At 43.1% G+C, this 17,999-nt stretch overlaps 1 protein-coding gene across 1 annotated transcript in view; it reads left to right on the forward strand.

Annotated features, from left to right (window-relative positions):
- The first annotated feature begins 3,222 nt into the window (after positions 1-3,222).
- MAMSTR (MEF2 activating motif and SAP domain containing transcriptional regulator) overlaps positions 3,223-17,999 on the forward strand; it is a 29,095-nt gene continuing 14,318 nt past the window's right edge. Inside the window, exons 1-4 of the mRNA XM_020798786.3 lie at positions 3,223-3,615; positions 4,390-4,475; positions 15,595-15,660; positions 16,255-16,313. Coding sequence (XP_020654445.3) covers positions 4,421-4,475; positions 15,595-15,660; positions 16,255-16,313 — 180 coding nt within the window. The 5' untranslated portion in view covers positions 3,223-3,615; positions 4,390-4,420. The remainder of the gene's footprint in view (positions 3,616-4,389; positions 4,476-15,594; positions 15,661-16,254; positions 16,314-17,999) is intronic.

The raw sequence follows: 17,999 nt of genomic DNA on the forward strand, positions 1-17,999 counted from the left end.
GCTTGCTGTGTTTGCGCATCACAAGTCCCTTCCTCCCCCCACAACACACAAGCCACATTGATAAATATCCCATAAATGTGGCAGATCTGTTTTTGTTTCCCCCTCTCCTCCTTTGCCTCCAGTTCTTTTCAGATGTTGTGTATTCTCTGCTTTGGGCATTTGAGAACACACCATCTGCTATAGTTAAAAGGCTAAGCTATTCACAGCTGTGGTCTCCTTTAGCAAGGAGGCAAATGCTGCTCACTTTTATTGCGCTGGGATGGCAATATCAGTGGATAGGGAGAGCACCAATAAAGTTCTTCGCCCAGTTTCACGCAACCCTTCGCTTAAAGAGAGAGGGGGGAGGGAGGAGAACAGAAGAGAAAACTTTAGGAAAATTAAAACAGATGGAGTAATGGACATGGAAGTGGGGAGGACATTGTACAAATGATCAACTCTGCCAGGAGGGATCTGTCACTCCCCTGGCAGCCTGTTGGGGAGGAAGAGGGTGGGAAGAAGAGAGAGACAGGTTGATCCTGCCAAGCCAGCCCTGCTATTAGGCTGAATGAGATGACTAGCTCAAGCAACTGTTTTGTGGTATTATGAGAGGATGACAGTAAACTGTTGGTTATTTAATTTATATTTCTTGTATTTGTACCATAAGAGAGGGGAAGAACTGCTTTTGCATTTTTCTGCTCCAGGGGCCAACTTCTCTGGTTTCTGAGTGCCTTGCATGTTGAAAACAGGACTACTGTTTATTGCTCCACCTGAGCCTTAACATCGTGGGCTGCTTTTAACTTTGTGGCCACCCAATTTTCGCTCACTTTCACCTACTACTGGCCCCTGGCAGATATGATCCAAAATGACTGCTGCCTGTGACGAAAGAAAGAAAGAAAGAAAGAAAGAAAGAAAGAAAGAAAGAAAGAAAGAAAGAAAGAAAGAAAGAAAGAAAGAAAGAAAGAAAGAAAGAAAGAAAGAAAGAAAGAAAGAAAGAAAGAAAGAAAGAAAGAAAGAAAAATATAGAGTCTTACTCATTCCTTAAGGGACAGCATTTTTAAAGGGGTGCAACTGTGTTACTGGCAGAAATGTAGAGTCTTGTGCTACCGTAAAGATTCATGCATGCACTGCTGCACAAACTTTCAGGGGCTACAGCCCACTTCACTGGATGCATGAAGAGTTATCTGGCAACAGTTACCTTCATGGGAAAGAATCTTGGCTTGGAAAGAGTAAGAGCAGCAAGAATTCGCAAGCCATCCAGATCACTTCCAAGGGCGAGAGGCACACATGTGTGTGTGTCTGTGTCTCTGCGTGTGTGTGAAGGGACATGCTATCACTAATACCTTTCTTTCAAAAACCAGCCCTTGACCAGGAACTGTAAGTTCCCAATACAGTGGTGCCTCACAAGACGAATTGAATTCGTTCCGCGGTTAATGTTGTCTTGAGAAAAATTCATCTTGTGAAATGTGTTTTCCCATAGGAATGCATTGAAATCTAATTAATGCGTTCCTATGGGCAAAAAAAAAAGTCAGAACAAAGTCAAATTTGGTTTACAAAGGGTTTATTAAGTGCTCTTTAAAGCCATACATATTGTGAGGATGATTTTAAAAATTCAATAAGAAAAACTTTAACTTTTTAAACATCATAGAAAAACATTTAAAAATCAGCAAACATAAGGCAGGAACAAAAAAACGGAAAGCATTCTTCTTGCGAAGTACGGCCATAGGAACATTTGTCTTGCGATTCATCAACCCCCATTGCCAAAACCATTTGTCTTACAAGATTTTTTTTCCTGCGAGGCATTTGTCTCACGAGGCACCACTGTATTTCTAACTCAGATGGTCAACAATGCAGTTGAAATATAATTAAAAGCACACGGTGATAGCACATCAGCCCTTTGGTTCTGTGCAAGTTCAAACACAGTAGAATTTAATATTGCATGAAGCAGGCACCCTTGTATCTGTCATGGGTGTTCATTCAACGCCATTTGATGTCACTGAGGGTGTGTTCTCGCAAAGACAGAATTCCTGGGTTTCCTGGAAAAGTCCAAAATGGGGAACTCGTCTACCAAATGCAGTAGAAAACTTTAAAAGCTGGCTCCTGTCCTTCTGCTGAATGTGGCAGAGGAACACGTGAAACCTCTCCCTATTAGTCAAACTGCATAGTATTCAATCTGTTGAGGCACAAAATCCCACTCCTGTCTCTGCACTGGAAGTAAAAGGAAAAAGAAAAAGAACGAAGCAGTAGGGCTTCATCTGCTACTTTTCCAGGTCAGCAAAAATCAGCTGTCTGAGGCAGCTGCCTCACTTTGCCAAATGGTAGGGCTGGCCCTGCAAGGCATTCTGGGCAAATGGGGACACGTGACTCTTTTCTAATCAGTCCCTTGGGAAAAGAGGGGGGTTGCTGACTGAAAATGATTCTGAGGAAACAAACGTGTGTGTCTCCTTGGCTGGCTGACTGGGAGCTGATACTCATGGGTGCTGGGAGGCAGGACCCCTTGGTCCCGTGGGAAAGAAGTAGGGGGAGAGAGAGAGAGAGAAGGAAAGGATGCTGCAACTTAGGGCTGTTTTATTTGGGGTTTCTTTTGATTGCATTTCCAATTGGAAACCACCCAGGGAGTGCTATGCACTATGGGAGCTATAGAAGTCAAATAAACAAACAAACATTTCTCTTTTTTTAAAAAAGTCATGCCATCTTGGTAAATTGTCATTTGGAATTAATTGTTATAATTGTATTTTGTGTGTGTGTGTGATTTTATATATGTTATATTGATGTGCTTTTATCTATGTAAGCGGCCCCGAGTAGACATTGTCTAGAGGGGCGGGGTAAAAAATCTAATAAATAAATAAATAAATAAATAAATAAATAAATAAAGAAAGAAAGAAAGAAAGAAAGAAAGAAAGCATAAGTAAGGGTGGGTAATTGCACCACGAAAATCTCAAACAAACCTCAAAAAGTACATTGGGGGGGGGGCTTTGAAGGATGAAGATGCTCTTCAAGGGAGAGGTACTGGCGGGTTTTTCTGCCTCAGATGTTAAAAGGCGGTGTAGACGGGACCCTTGGATTCCCTGAAAGCAAGAGTGGGGCACTGTGGAGCCAGAACGCCTGGGTTCCTGGGGCAAAGGCGTGGGGCCGGCATAAGGAGGCGGGGGCACTGGGATCTGGAGAGCTTCATATGGGGGGGGGGGGGGAGAGAGAGAGAGCCGAGGAGGGTCTGCGGTGCTGCTTGCTGAGCCAGCAGCGCGTTCCGGGTGTCGGGTGTCGCGGCAGGTGGCACCGTCGGGGAGGGGGGGGAGAGCATGGCGGGGGCACGGGGACATCCCAGCTGCCCGGAGCCGAGGAGAGGGGGGCACGGTGGCGTCTGACCCCCACCAAGGGGGGGGCAGAGCCCTCGGCCCAACCCTCTCCGCAGGTTCCTGCGCTCGGCTCGCCCGCCGGTGCCATCCTCACCTGGGCAGCGAGGAAAAGAAGGACGCCGCCACCAGCGCCACCCCCGCCACCCCCGTCCTGCGCGGAGAGGCCACCGGCAGACCCTCCCCGAGAAGCCGTCGGGGGGCCGACGGTTCCCAACGCCCCCCCACCCCGAAGTCAGGGACCGGCACCAGCAAGAAGAGAAGGACCCGCTGTGATCCCTTTCCGGTGAGCCCGGACGAGGGGGCGACTGGCATGGAAGGGGCTGCTGGCCGGGGGCAGGCTGGCGTCGGTGGCGGTGGTGGAGGGACGATCCAGGAGGACCCCCTGGGTTTCCCGAGAGAAACTAGGGCTTTGGGGGCTGCGGGAGTGGAGTCCGGGATACAGGATCTGTCCGAGGAGGGCAGATCATCCGGGATTCAAGAGAATAGGATTGCCACTCCCACCTCTTTGCAAGTGAGGTTACGGTACCTTTAAACGGGACAGAAATTCAACAGGTGAATCCCGCTCCTTAATAGTTCCTGTGGAAGCCAGGGATCGCTTCACCTATTGAATTCTTTCCCAGTGGCCAAGCCGCAAAATCCTTATTTTTGTCTCACTCCTCTTCCGGGGAACTTGGGGATCACCTACACACTCCTTCCCCCCCAAGTTCCACCCTCCTTAATAGGCCAGTAAGGTACAGTAGCTGTGTTTGTTGTCGCATTTTACATGGCCCCTTTTGCCAAGTATATCTGAGGGTGACATGGATGGCTTTCTCCTCCTGCCTTTTATCTGCACAACCTGCACAACAGCCCAGTGAGGTAGGCTGTCCATAGAAAATACCTCTGTAGGGCCTTTCAGTTCAACATTTTGTGTAGTTTTTAACAACACCTCAGGGTGACACAAAGTGAAGCCCAGTGGGCTTCCTGGAGGGGTGAATGTCTCTTTCTCCTTTTCCTAATCTTCTTATCTCTTTTGTTTTTATCCTCTCCTTATGCTGAATATCACGGGGGGCTACCTCAGATTTGGGTTTGCAACTGGAAGAACTGCAAAAATGACACTTCTGGCTTCTGAACGATCGATGATGATCAGAAGCAAGTTCCGTTCTGGTAAGTGGGATCTGGACTTAGTTTGAGGTTCCCACCCCTCTTCTGTACAGAAATAGGAATATTTTTGAAGGTGAAAGTGGCATGATGGGATGTTACAAAAATTGTGGGGCATAGGTTGTGCTGCCACACATTTTGTTCTTAGAATTTATATACTGTACTGTACTTGTTTGTATAGATTTGGTCTGGGAGTAATCGTTGAAGACTATAAGTCAGAGGAAATTCCTGTGAATTCACATTCCAGTCTAAAAGCCTTCCCATTATCTATGAATGAAGAGAGCAAGCTGGTCATATAACCTAGACTCTTATTTGGTTTGGGAATGGCCAACGACTTCTGCTTATTCTCTACCTGGAAACCCCTGAAAAGTGTAGCCATAAATCAGAACTCATTTGATGGCACATGGTTATTATTATTTCTTCAGTGAGTTCAAAGGTACAGTATATAGATCCCATTTTCCTCTTTCTCAATTTATCTTCACATCAACCCTGTGAATTTGGCAAGGCTGATGAGAGACAGAGGGCCTGGACCCTCATGACTTTATGATTCAAGTCTGCCCAACACCATAATTACCAGAGGTGACTGAATGGTGTGTGTACCTCACCCCCAATCCAATTTGGGTAGAGAGGATGCTTCCTGCACAGGTCACTGGGTGCCTGTGCTAACCCTGCAGTATGCTAACTCTTGAAGTGGATTGATTGCTTGATATTGTAATCTGTGCTAGGTAAGCAAGTATATGCCATTCACAATTTCTATTTATAAGGCATAAGAGCTTACTTGCAGTCTCATCTGTTATATATGCTGATTACTCCATTAGTCTGTATGTGGCAGTTTTTGAGGTGAGGTTTGATGTCTCTTCATATTGTATTATGCTGTGATTTTGCACACTTAACCAAAACTGTAACATGAGGTGCAAGTTTTATTTTAAATAAATAAACAAGCTTAAATATAAATACACTTCGAGAAAAAAATGACATATATTTGCTCGTTTTGCATGATTTTGCCTTTGTTTCATAGCCGTGGAGCTAAGAGGAGCACTAAGTGAAGAGACTGGATACTCTTCCTGACCTTCAAAATAGACTCTCTTGATGGATTGTTCTCTAATGGTCAGATCTGTTGTTGTTATTGTTGTTTAACTCTGCCTCCCTTAATGCAGGTGCCTTGTCAGCAGGCAGGACAACTGGGCATTTATCAGAGGCCCTGCCACATCAATGGCACTTTCCCCATTGAATCAGTAGGTTAGGAGCTGGATTGCTTTTAAGGCCAGCCCTATTATGACGCAGAATGAGGTAGTCACCTCAGACAGTGTATTCCCATGGATGGGACAAGGCTAAAACGTGGGTGTGGCAGATGACACTTCCGCATCACTAGTACTGAGAGTAAGGTAAAACTGTTGGGTTGCTTGTCAGAGAGATTGAGAGTTTGATTCCCCACTATGCCTACTTGATAGGGGCTGGACTCGGTGATCCATAGGGCCCTTTCCACCTCTGCAGTTCTAAGATTTATTGTTGCTGTTGCTGTTGCTGTTGTTGCTGCTGTTGTTGTTGTTGTTGTTGTTGTTGTTGTTGTTGTCGTCGTCTAACATGTGAAGCAACATTACAGGCCCTGTTTTCCAATACAGTTTAAGCCAAATTTTCATTGTTCTGCCTTGCCTGCCTTGAAGTTACTTCTAGACATGTGTAGGGAGACGATCCACATATAATAGAGTGTCAACTGTTTCACTACATATGGTATGTGGTCAGTTTGAGAGCAAGGCCTAGGGGGGGCATGGCTTCTCTCTATAGAGGTCCACTCCTGAGTGTATATTTTAAAACAACTAATCCCTTGAAGATCTCACAAGTGGAGACTTTAATTGCCCACAATGTAGGAATGCCATAATGCTAAATGTAGCGTAAAACAGGGGAAAAAAAGATATTACCTGTATAGAAAGATCAACAGACATTGGTATTTTTCTCACTCCAAATCTATCCCCTCCTCCAGCTGCTGTGTACAATGGTGGTCTTGGGCATATTTGTGTCTAAGTCAAAATGATGTCACATAAACACACATGGACTTCTCTGGCTCATTACTTTTAATGACATGCAGAGTAGAAGTGACCAGGAAAAATGGTAACCTCTGTTTGCAGTCGGCTTTGCACCTGAAACAGAGCTGTTCTGTGTTTTCTGTTTGATATAAATGACTGTTTGTGATTCCAAAGTTGCAAAAGTAATTATATTTTCATTGTGCTAAGAACGGCCAGATATGCCATTAGAAAGAGTGAGACAGCAGATTTGGGATGCTGTGAAAGGGCATCCAAATGCTCATGTATGACTGAATTTTTATTCTCAGGAAGTAGGTGAGATGCTTGTGAAATGTCCTTCAGGTGTGAAAATAACTTGGACTTGTTTTAGGATGCTGTACACTTTTACTTTGAGAGGAGGTTGTGCTGTTTGCCGCTTTACCTCAGGCAATGGAATATCTTGGGCTGGCCATACAAAGAAGCATGTGCTTACCCTTCCATTAGGATATAAATAAATGGCCCAAGAAGCCAAAGGAATGGCCAGCTCTTTAGTTTACCCCTTCAGTTAACACCCTTCAGTTTATGCATACTTGGCTATGTAAATCTGTGCTTTGGGGAAGGGATGAAGATGAAGAGGGCCCTGTCATTTTTCATTTTCAACAACAGCATGATGCCTCTTAACATGTGCAGAGTTCAGTTCTGGTCACTGACTCAAAATGTGCATTTCTGTATAGACAAGGATACCTCAAATGGCTCAGGCAGAAGAGGAATAGCTCAGAACCCCCCAGTTCTATAGTTGTCCGTTTTGCCTTCAGATTGTGAAACACCAGCATTTAATGTTTCTTCTATGCCAACCTATGCCAGAGAAACATGGTGCAGCTATGTGACCAGTGTGACTGATTGTTCTCTCTCTCTCGCTCTCATTCTCTCTCTCTCTCATATACACACACAAAGCTTTAAAAACCTGCCGAATTGTGCTGTGCTTCTCTGAGGAAAAAGAGCAGTGGTAGTTACATGGATGCAGTTGAGGTAGTGGTGGTATTTGGTACAGGCCAGATGGCAAAAACAGTAAGAAATGTAGGTAGGAAAAACAGGAACAGGAATGAATGTATGTGAAATAAAGGGGGACCGAGTGCTCTCTCCAGCCTTAATAACAAAGCCAAAGGAACTGAACACACTTGTTTGGGTCAGTTGTAAGAACCAGCAGCCATTTCTGTCAATAGTAACAGCTCTCTTCCTTCAGGAATTCTGGTCAGCGTTTCTTATATCCTGGTATCCAAGGGCCATTTTGTTCAAACCAGGTGATTGTAAACAGCCCGTCGGCTGTTTGACATAACAGGTGTCTTTCTTCATGGCTTCTGTGGTGCCATTGTGAGCCTCATGTGTCTCACTCCAATATACACCCCTCAGAATGTGTCTTTGTATTATATTATAAAAGTGTAGCCTGTGGTTGTAAAATGTTTTATCCTGTACATAAAACCCTGTGCTGTCTGTCTGGGAAGGTTTATGTGCTAAAGCTTTAGTACTAAAGAACAACCAAATTGAAATAGCCTTTTATTCCAATAAAGAATGAGAGTACAGTAATGGAAAATTAAATTGTATTTTATTGCCCATCTTCCAGTTATCTTGCAAAGCAGCTGCAGTGAGAATTAGATAAAAAACCCTTTTTAAGTTCAGTTCACTAACTGAAATGTTTAAAATCCAGTAAGAAAGGGAGACAGTCTCATTCTGGGTTTCATAGAAAGATTCTAGTTTCTTTTGGTTTTCGATCAATTAAAATGTAAAATGTTACTCAGCAAAACATTTTTCAGATAGGTGGGGGCACTCACAGACGTAGTGAAAATTTGATTTATTTATTTGATTTGTACCCTGCCCATCTGGTCCATAAGACCACAAAATATAATGTGATTATGGATATAGATATATGGATATGTATTATGTGCATTATATAGGTAATTCTGTTAAGGACCAAGCATGGGCTGCAGTTCCCCAAAGTGGCAAAAAAAATCTGTTTGCCCCTCTGTGTCATGGCTGAAAGGACTGTCCTGTTCCAGATCCACTGGGTCTCCAAATCCTACCCTCTGCAAGAGTTCTTGCAGCCTCTGGCCTGGGAGCAAGGGACATATTGTGTTTCCAGCCTTTTAAATAAATAGCTAGTGGCGTCACCCCAGCTGCTGCTGACAACGGGACAAATGCCCAAGCGGGCAGGAGAGAAGGGGGCACAGGAATAGAAAAGCTTTGAGCAGTCCCACCCTCCAAAGGTATGACGTGCCTGGTGTTTGATGGGAGGAGGAGGAGGAGGGAGTGGGGAAGACTTCACTCAAACCAGTCATTCCCTGGTTTGCACTCTTCCTCGGACAAGGTTAGCCTGCTTAGCAGCCAGAGCGATTCTCCCAGTGGAACAGTCGTGGTGGGCGTTGGAGGGGGGAAAAAAAAGAGAGCCCTCAAAGCAACACAGTGAAACTAATTTAGGTTTTTAGTGCAGCTGGTCTATAGCTTCAATGCCAACTCTTATCTGCAGAAGTTCCTCTGTGGTGCATAATATGATAGGTCAGGTTTCCCTCACCTGCTGCCTCTCTAGTAGGCTGGACTACAGTTCTCATCCTCTTCCAACCACCATAATACCAGATTGGGAAGGATGGAGGGGGGATTGGCAGAAATCCCTGATGTAGTGATGTGCTCTGTTCTAGGCCTCATACACTTGATCCACTTTTTACACAAATAGACAGTGATCATCCTGGACCAATAAGAGACAAGTGGAGCCATCTACAGAGATCTCTAAAAGTAATACATAAAATCCGTGGAGCCATCATGTAGTCATGTTTCTCCCTCACTTCCTACATAATCATTAGTTGCAGGTCTGTGAGTGTGGTAAGAATTCGGCTGGACGTTCCTCCTTCTGACCTTCTCTACATTTCCAAACAATTCTGGGTAGAATAGGGGCAGATGTATTCATTCATTTCATGCATGGAGCATGGCACTGTGGAAGATACAAAACAAAAAACAAACAAAAAAACTTCTGAGTTCTGTCTATTTCCCGCACAGGCAGGAAAACAGAATTCCTAGCATCCCTACAAAATGACTATTTTCAGAATTGTGTGTGTGTGTGTTGGTGTGGGCAATTTTTTTTGAGTTTTCCAGAATGATCCATGAGGTTAAACGGTGAGGAAATGAAGGGATGGTCAAAGTCCCACAGGGTGACCAGATGTTTTGCTCATTAGGTATACGAACTCCCAAGATAAAGATGGCAAACAGGTGTGAAGGGATCAGTTTACTCTTAGAGTGGTTTGCCAGCATGCATAGTCAAAAGTTCAGTGCCTGCTTTCTGTCTCTGGAGGCAAAAAAAAGTTGACTATAACTCAGAGATTTGTCTATTGCTTTGGTCGAAGCATACTGGCTCCAGAGTCAGCTTAGAGCGGAGGCAGAGGTTAACATGGCAGTCTTTATATAATCAAAGCTGGAGATTAAATGTAAAGTGATGCACTAGTTAAAAGGTGGGGATTCCTAAGGGGCTGGAGTGGTTTGGAATCACCAGTTCAATGCTACCATTCTCGGCTGGAGAAAATCTCTTTCTGGAGGTAGAGTTTGCTCCCAATGGCTCAGTGAGTTTGCTTCCCTGGAGAAAAGCCAACCTGTGTGGCCTTGGGTTAGCTGCACAGTCTCAGGACAACCCCAGAGGAAGGGAATGGTGTATTTTCTACCTGGAAACCCTGGAAAAGGTTGCAGTAAATCAGAACTGAATTGATGGCATGTAATTATTATTGAATTAGAGTCTGCTCTGGGCAACTGAGTGTTAAATTTTGTGTGTTAAGAGAAAGAGAAATTGATTGACTGTCTTAAACTAATTAACAGTGCAGATATTCATAAACGAGAAGGATGAATCGTCAAGCGGATATCTGGTGATTTCCGTATTAATTTCCTTAATATTTAGTTTGATTTGGGATATATGTGTAGCTTTGAAGGAGGGGCATTTCCACCTTGCATTAAATGTAGCTCTGGATGTGTTTCGTTCACTTTCTGCTGACTGCAACAAAAATGAAATGAAAGGCAACAGGATAAGAGGACTCAGTATGAGATGGATTGACTCAGAAAAGGAAGTCTCAGTCTGGAGCTGTGCGTGGCTTTTAACAAAATGACTTTTTGGAGGTCATTAGTTCATGGGGTGGCCATATGTTGTAACTGCCTTGACAGCAAATAACAACAAATTGGGAGTAAAATATGCTGAGAAGGCTATAAGCTTTGCAGCCACGACTGAGCCCCTCTCCCTGTAAACCAATCTGACATATCTGTTCCTCTGTGAACGCAAGTCAATGACGAGCCATTCCATTCTATCTCGAGCATGTTGTTTTCCCCTGGGGACCAAGACGTTTTGTCATTGGATAAGAAGCACATTTTAGATCTGCCAAGGGGACGCACTTGATCCTTGGGCATCTGCAATGTAATGAAGGAGCACTAGCTTTTGTATTGCGAGCAGCAGACCAAATGGTTTAGCTCATCTCTTTTTTAAAAATACTGTACATACATACATACATACATACATACATACATACATACATACATACATACATACATACATACATACATACATACATACATACATACATACATACATACATACATACATACATATGCACACACGCACACACACAATAGATATGAAAACAAATAAGAGAAAATGGTAAAAAAGGGGGGGTACTAAATCCCAAGGGCATTAGATTTTATGGATTTTTACATCAGACTAAGATTTCACAGTAACAGTTTTGTTCAGTCTGTCCAAGTACAGTGGACCCTTGACTTACAGACGGCTTGACTTACAGACTTTTTGAGTTACAGACTTCTCTGGCCGCAAAATTTAGGTTTGACTTGCAGCCTGAGAATTGACTTACAGACCAGAAAAAAACCAAAATGGAACAAAAACGGCCTGTTACGGGATTAATCGGTTTTCAATGCACTGTAGGTCAATGGAGACTTGACCTACAGACTTTTTAACGTGCAGCCGCTGTTCCAATACAGATTAATTCCATAAGTCAAGGGTCCACTGTACATCTTTCCAGTGTCCCATGACATAGTCTTTCTTCTGCTTAGCGTATATGATAAATTTAAACATCTTGTAAAATATATCTTCTTGAGGATTATGAGTCTTTTTAGCTGATTTGCAAAATTTTCTATCAATACAATTGGCTACATTTGTGCTTTCCATTGATGAAGAAAACTTCCTAGTTCTAGTTCTTAGCAATGCCCAACCACCCACTACCCCACCCCCTAAAAAAAGCAGGTGATTCTTTGTGCAATCAATATTTCCTTGGAAACAGATGACAAAACTAGTATTAAGGCTACTAGCATGCTATGACATGTACTAGTTTTCTCTGCTTTTTAAAATATCTGTTCCCACTACTTTTTAAACTGTGGACACTCTCATTATATGTGAATATATATTTCTAGGCCATGACATTTTCTCCAGAGGTTCATTGCTAGATTTCTGTGTATATGACTTGAGTCTGGCTGGTGTCATACACTCTCTGTGTATAAATGTGGTGTTATTCTCATTATTTCTGATGAGACTGTGTTCTTTGGGGCTCCCAATTGCCCTTTCTTACTGTCTTGTCCTCAGTCTTTCCCCTATACCTATCCAGCACCTCCAGTGTCACCAGATTTACTGTCTATTAACATGTTATAAATTTTGTAAGCCACTTTTTTCAACCAAACACGAATGATCATAGTTTCAGTTCTAGCCCATTTATGCTGATGTAATACCGGTTACACAGTTATTCCACCTATGCACTTACATTTTTTTACACATTGAATAAGAGAGAGTTGTTATGTAAGGCTCTTGTTCCACTGTTATGAATCATGAGCTTCTTGGCCCCGTGCTTGATTATGTTGTCCCTAGAGTCCCCAAAATTTGCTTCTTTTATATTCAGAAAACACGATTCTCCTTCAAAACATGTCATTCCTCCACACACCTCATTGTGACCAAAATAATATTTTCATGAAAATCGGAGTCGACACCCAAATGCTTTTGGTTTTCAGAGGAAGTCATCTGCAGCGGATCCCACTGGGGTGAAATTGGCTCCCAGATACACTGAACCTTCCATCCTGTGCAGACTTGATGTAAAATCCTTCTTTCATTTTTGTTAAAAGGCTCCTTCTCAAGTAGCAATACAGTAGTGATTGTTTTCCTTTAAATCTGCTCTGCATTGCCTTTCTTCTGCCACTGTATTCACCCCTAAGAGAGCTACAGCTCCCAATTTCTTCACCACTGGTTTTAATCGACTTTTCTGGGCAGATACTAATTATGCATTCATTTGATTTTTGGAGTACAGTATTTGTTTCCTGTTTAATTGTATGCCTCTTTTGCTCCAGCTGTTGTGTTTTCATCTCCAGTTTCGTTGACTCATTAGCAGATACAGTACCGTCTTTGCCAAAGGCTAACTGTGTTTGTTGTTTCCCACTGGTGTTGGGTCCGTACTCCCAGTTTAATCTATTGAGCAGCTATTCTGGAACTGCAAGGGAATCATTTTGGAAACGTTACTACCAAACCAAAACCACAGCCTAGGATCATTGGATCATGTGATTTCTGCAGCACAGTTTCTTTGGAATTCTTCAAGCCAGTCAATACACATCTAATCCATGCCATTCTGGCCTGTTTCTGTAAATTGCAAATCGCAGTTTAACTTCAGCGGAATCAAATGTGATGCCACCTCACATTCCATTACTTGATCTACACCTGGAAGTAGAGGCCCTCTTGTTCCTTGCTTGTTTGTATTGAAGCATCAGATTAAGGAACATGAAAGAGGTTGGGGTGGCTTTACCAGGTTTACCAGGAGTGCCCATTGAAAGGAATGGTGGAAAATTAGCTACATTTGCTCCAAGATTAAGGTAGCCAAGTGTCCTGGTTACAAAGAAGCAGTGGGGCTTTAGCTCCTGTGGAAAAGTTACAAGTGGTGCCTCGCTTGACGATGTTAATTTGTTCCAGCGAAATCGCTGTAGAGTGAAAACATCGTCAAACGAAATGAAAAAACCCATTGAAACGCATTGAAAACTGTTCAGTGCATTCCAATGGGCTGAATACCTGTTCGTCCAGCGAAGATCATCCATACAGCAGCCTTTTTCGGTGCCTGTATAGTGAGGAATCCGTCCTAGAAAACAGCGGGGGGGCATTTTGAAAGCCAGCAGCCATTTTGAAACCCAACAATCAGCTGTTTTCTGATCGTCGTAAAGCGAAAAATCAGTTCCCGAAGCAGGGAACTGATCATCACTAAGCGAAATTTCCCCATTTAAACCATCGTTTTGCGATTGCAAAAGCTATCGCAAAAACGTCAACGTAATGCACATTCATCGTAGAGCGGGCTAATAGTCCAGCAGGGCACGACTGTATATCAGCCCAAGACTATGGTAGGTGAGGGGCTTTATCATATGGAAGTAGAAAGGCCTTTGGATCCTGCGTATTCAAAGTCCTGTCTTCTGGACCTACGTCCAGTAGAAAAACTATCAGTAACAGACTTCCATGAGCAGAACGTTCTCAGGGAAGAATTTGGGCCTCTGGAGAGACGTGCCGTAGCTGTCTGAGGGCATAACTTAGAACAGAAACAGATACTGTAGATGAGAAGAGGAATTGCTTAACTGCTGAAGCACCTGAAGACCTATTCTCACCTCAGATAATTTGCAGATTCCGTCTTTTAAGATTTAACTTCTGAAACAGGAGAGATTGCCTAAGGATCTTTCCATAAGATTTGTTTTTGCCTTTAATTAACCATTGTAGTGTTGTGGGTAGCGCACTGCACCGAATGCCAGGAGACTTAGATTCCATTCCCCGCCCGGCCGTGGAAACTCACTAGGGGTTGGCCATGGTAAAATCACTCCTTGAACATTTCATGTACTGTACCTTGGAAATCCTGTAAGAGTCGCAATAAGTCAGAAGAGATTTGATGGCACATAACATCAGCAATCTTTGCCTTTAAAATGTCAAATAGTAATGAACAAATAAACAGTGAGAACAAACAGTTCTATTCAGTTAAGAATAAGACCATTGGGAGCTTCCATCTGCGCCACTTTTTTTAATTAGTTGTTTCTGTGTTGTTGTTTTTTAATGTTATTTGAATTGATGCATACTATATACAACAAAGTAAAACAAAATGTGACAAACATTTATCTAAAATAAAACTTAGTTATTTCTGCCTTGTATTTTTGGTGCATCCTTTCATCCTTCCCTGGGAACCGTCCGTCATGGTGTTGAGCCCTTTGGAATCATGTTAATTAGCTAATGTTTGTTCCGTATTACAGATTATTAGTTAGGTGACTAATTTGTTGATTGCATATATATACAAACTAAAAAAAACAAAAATAAAAACCAAACTCATTTTCTTTCTGAGGTGGAGAGTAACTTTGAGGGTAAATAGAGGTCAAGTCATATTACACCTGTGTATTTTGAGCTGAACAGATTCGTATTTCCAAAGCAACTGATTGCAAATTTGGTCAACTTTGCTAACCTCAAATTATAAAATAGCCCATCTAGTCTTTATATTGAAAGTGCTGAAGGCTATAAGGAAGGCAAAATGTGGTGGCCAAACTGTGGTCTCATGTATGCTTTACAGATAATCTAACATCCATCTTGAATCTACTGCCGTTCCAGTTTGTTTCCAAGCAGTGTGCTGATTTTAAGTTATAAAGCTGCAAACATCTTGGAGCCAAAATATCTCCTCCTTGTACATACCTACCTAGAAACTGAGACCTTCAACCAGGGTCCTGTTATGCATCCCACTACCTTGAGGGGTTAGGTTGGTGGATTTCCTTCAAAGAGAAGTTAGGTTGACTTCCAACAGGCAGGTAAAACTGTGCTGTTGCAAAGGGCCTTTGGACTCTAGAACTGCTTTTTAAAACTATCTTTTGGAAAACTTTGTGGATCTATCTCTAACTGTTTCAATCTTTCTCAAATCTAGTTTTGAATGCTATAAAACTGTTTTTAATTTGTTTCAAATGTTTTTAATCTGTCCTTGGTTATTTTTAACTTTTTTGTGAAGTCTGTTGGATGGAGTTTAATTTTTTTTCTCTTCTTCCCCCCATTTGAATTGTTCGATATGGAAAAAGCTGCTACCATTATTTCTATCTTATTGCCTTTTTTATAGTGCTCCAGCTGCGGATGCAACACCGGCGGTCTCAAGAGCAGCTCTCTGAACGTCACTTAATGCCACGTAAGTCACCAATATGTAAAAGGATCCCCCTGCTGAACAGGATTCCAGAGCAGATTCAAGAGAGGGGTGGAAGCCAGTGGAAAGTTTGCCGTCTTTTTGAGTGGCTGATTAAAAAAAAAAAAGATCAGGCAGAAATCAACAGGGAAAGCTTTTTCCTGCCATAAGGAAGAAACAAAGGGCAAAGCTACACCTGTTGAATTTTTTGCAGGCCGCACAATGGTAGAAGGTGTGAAGGGGTTTTAAAAACAAAAAGATTAAAATTTTATTTCATTTATGTGAGATGGAATGGAGGGGACTTAATACAATGAAGCAAAGTTTAATCCTGTCTTCCCTGACCTGGTGCTTTCCAGATGTCTTGGACTGCTTGAGGACTCAGCTGGGCTTTGACTCCTACAAAACTCTGCATTCCCATGACTTTTGATTTGGCAGAAGGCCATCTCTTTGTGCAAATGCTAGTTAGTTCCGTTTCTGGGAGTTCTCAGCTATCTTATCTTAAACACTGTATATTCCTGAAAGGAAAGAGGATGTGTTCATGGGAAGTGAAAAATTTCCTCAGTGGTTATGCTAACGTGTATCCCTTTCTTTCTCTTGCAGCACTGAACAAACCCCTTGCAACCTTCTCACAGGCCAATGGGGGACAGGGCCAGAACAGGGTGAGTATCACCATAGGGAAGGATACTCTGCTACTCTGTTTATTGATTGCCTTGACAGACAGCAAAGTCGAAGATGCATAAATCCTCCTGTCCCCAACCTCATCCCAAAACCCCATTACCTATTATTCTTTAACTACGAACACAAGCAAGCGGCCATTTTCAAAACCTCCTGCATGCAAGTTGTTAGCTGTCATTTTAGGCCAGTGGTTCCCCATCTTTGGTCCCCAGATATTCTTGGACCCGAAGCCTTTATCTGTGCTGGCCAGGATTGCTGGAAATTGTAGCTCAAGAACCTCTAGGGACTCAAGGTTGGAAATCACTGTTTTAACTTTATGGGTGGAACCTATCTCATCTTGGCTGAAAAAGTGAAGAGCTGAATTAGTGTTTTGCCTGCGTAACAGCTCCTTACTGCATTTATAGTTCCACCTTTGTGATGGAGGGGAAGAAAATCATCTGGAAACTCTTCCATTAAAAGCTTCGAAACAAGCCAGAATGTTCGTGCAACTTCAAACTATGGCTTAATATCCTGGCTTGTTCAAAGCTGTGAAATAACCCTAGTTTTCCAGTGGGGATGAAAAGATAAATGACTGTCAATTGAATAATTCTTAGTGTGTTCACACAATTAAACAAAGGGGCTTCATGTTTCATTCATATCTTCCCTTGCTAGGGCAGGGTATGATGATGTGATCCTAGCCCCTAGTATAATGAGCAGATTTCATTTTTAAATGGGCCCCCCTGTAACTACAGTTGCATAGGCTTGGCAAAGCTTTGGCTACCCCAGTGTTTTGGCCTACAACACCTATCATCCCTACAATAAAATAGGAGAGCCAAAGATTCCATGTGAACAACACATTAACAGCATTTTAGTAACATTTTAAGCTATAAAGTTTCCTTGGCCTTGATTATGGAAATGGTTTGAGGCTTGACTGTAGCCATTTGAATGTATCTGGACTCCAGTTCCCATCAGCCTTAGCTCACTTAGCTCAGTGGTTTAGGTATCTGGCTGCAGTTGGGAGTTTGACTCCTCACTGTGCCTTCTTCATGGGGGCTGGATTGATGATCCATAGCATCCCAGCTCTGCAGTTCTATGATGATGATGATAGGAGTAGTTCATCTCGGCTGGCTGGATAGTTCAGTGAGTTAGGTATCTGGCTGCAGAGCAAGAGGCTGGGAGTTCCGTTTCCCCCTGTGCATCCCGAAAGAGCCAGCCTGTGTGGCCTTGGGCAAGCTGCACAGCCCAAGCACTCCCCTGCGCCCCGCAGAGAAGGGAAAAGTAAACCACCTCTGAGTACTCTCTACCTAGAAAAATCCCCGAAAACGATTGTCGTAAGTCAGAATTTACTTGACAGCATACAATTATTAGTTCATCTGGAGTTGGAGTGATGATGGCTTCCACGCAAAGTTCCCTCTAAGCTGTGCACCTGCACATGTGCATGCAATTCTGCCCGCCTCCACACAGCTTTCCTCCTCCTTCATTCAGTGATCATTTTCAGCCCCTTTGGTTCTGGTTACGATGGAACCCCATGCACAGGGGAGCTGAGTCTTGTGTGCACACAGGGGCGAAGCGGCACGCCTGTGAGAGGCAGAACCTTGCCTAGTGGGGCTGTAGAGTCTGCATTGCTCCCAGTTTTGCTAGAAGGGCCAGCCGCTGCCCAAAATCCAGGGTTTGGTAATTTCATGTGACTG

This window comes from Pogona vitticeps, chromosome 6 (assembly GCF_051106095.1).
Source record: "Pogona vitticeps strain Pit_001003342236 chromosome 6, PviZW2.1, whole genome shotgun sequence".
NCBI lineage: Eukaryota > Metazoa > Chordata > Lepidosauria > Squamata > Agamidae > Pogona > Pogona vitticeps.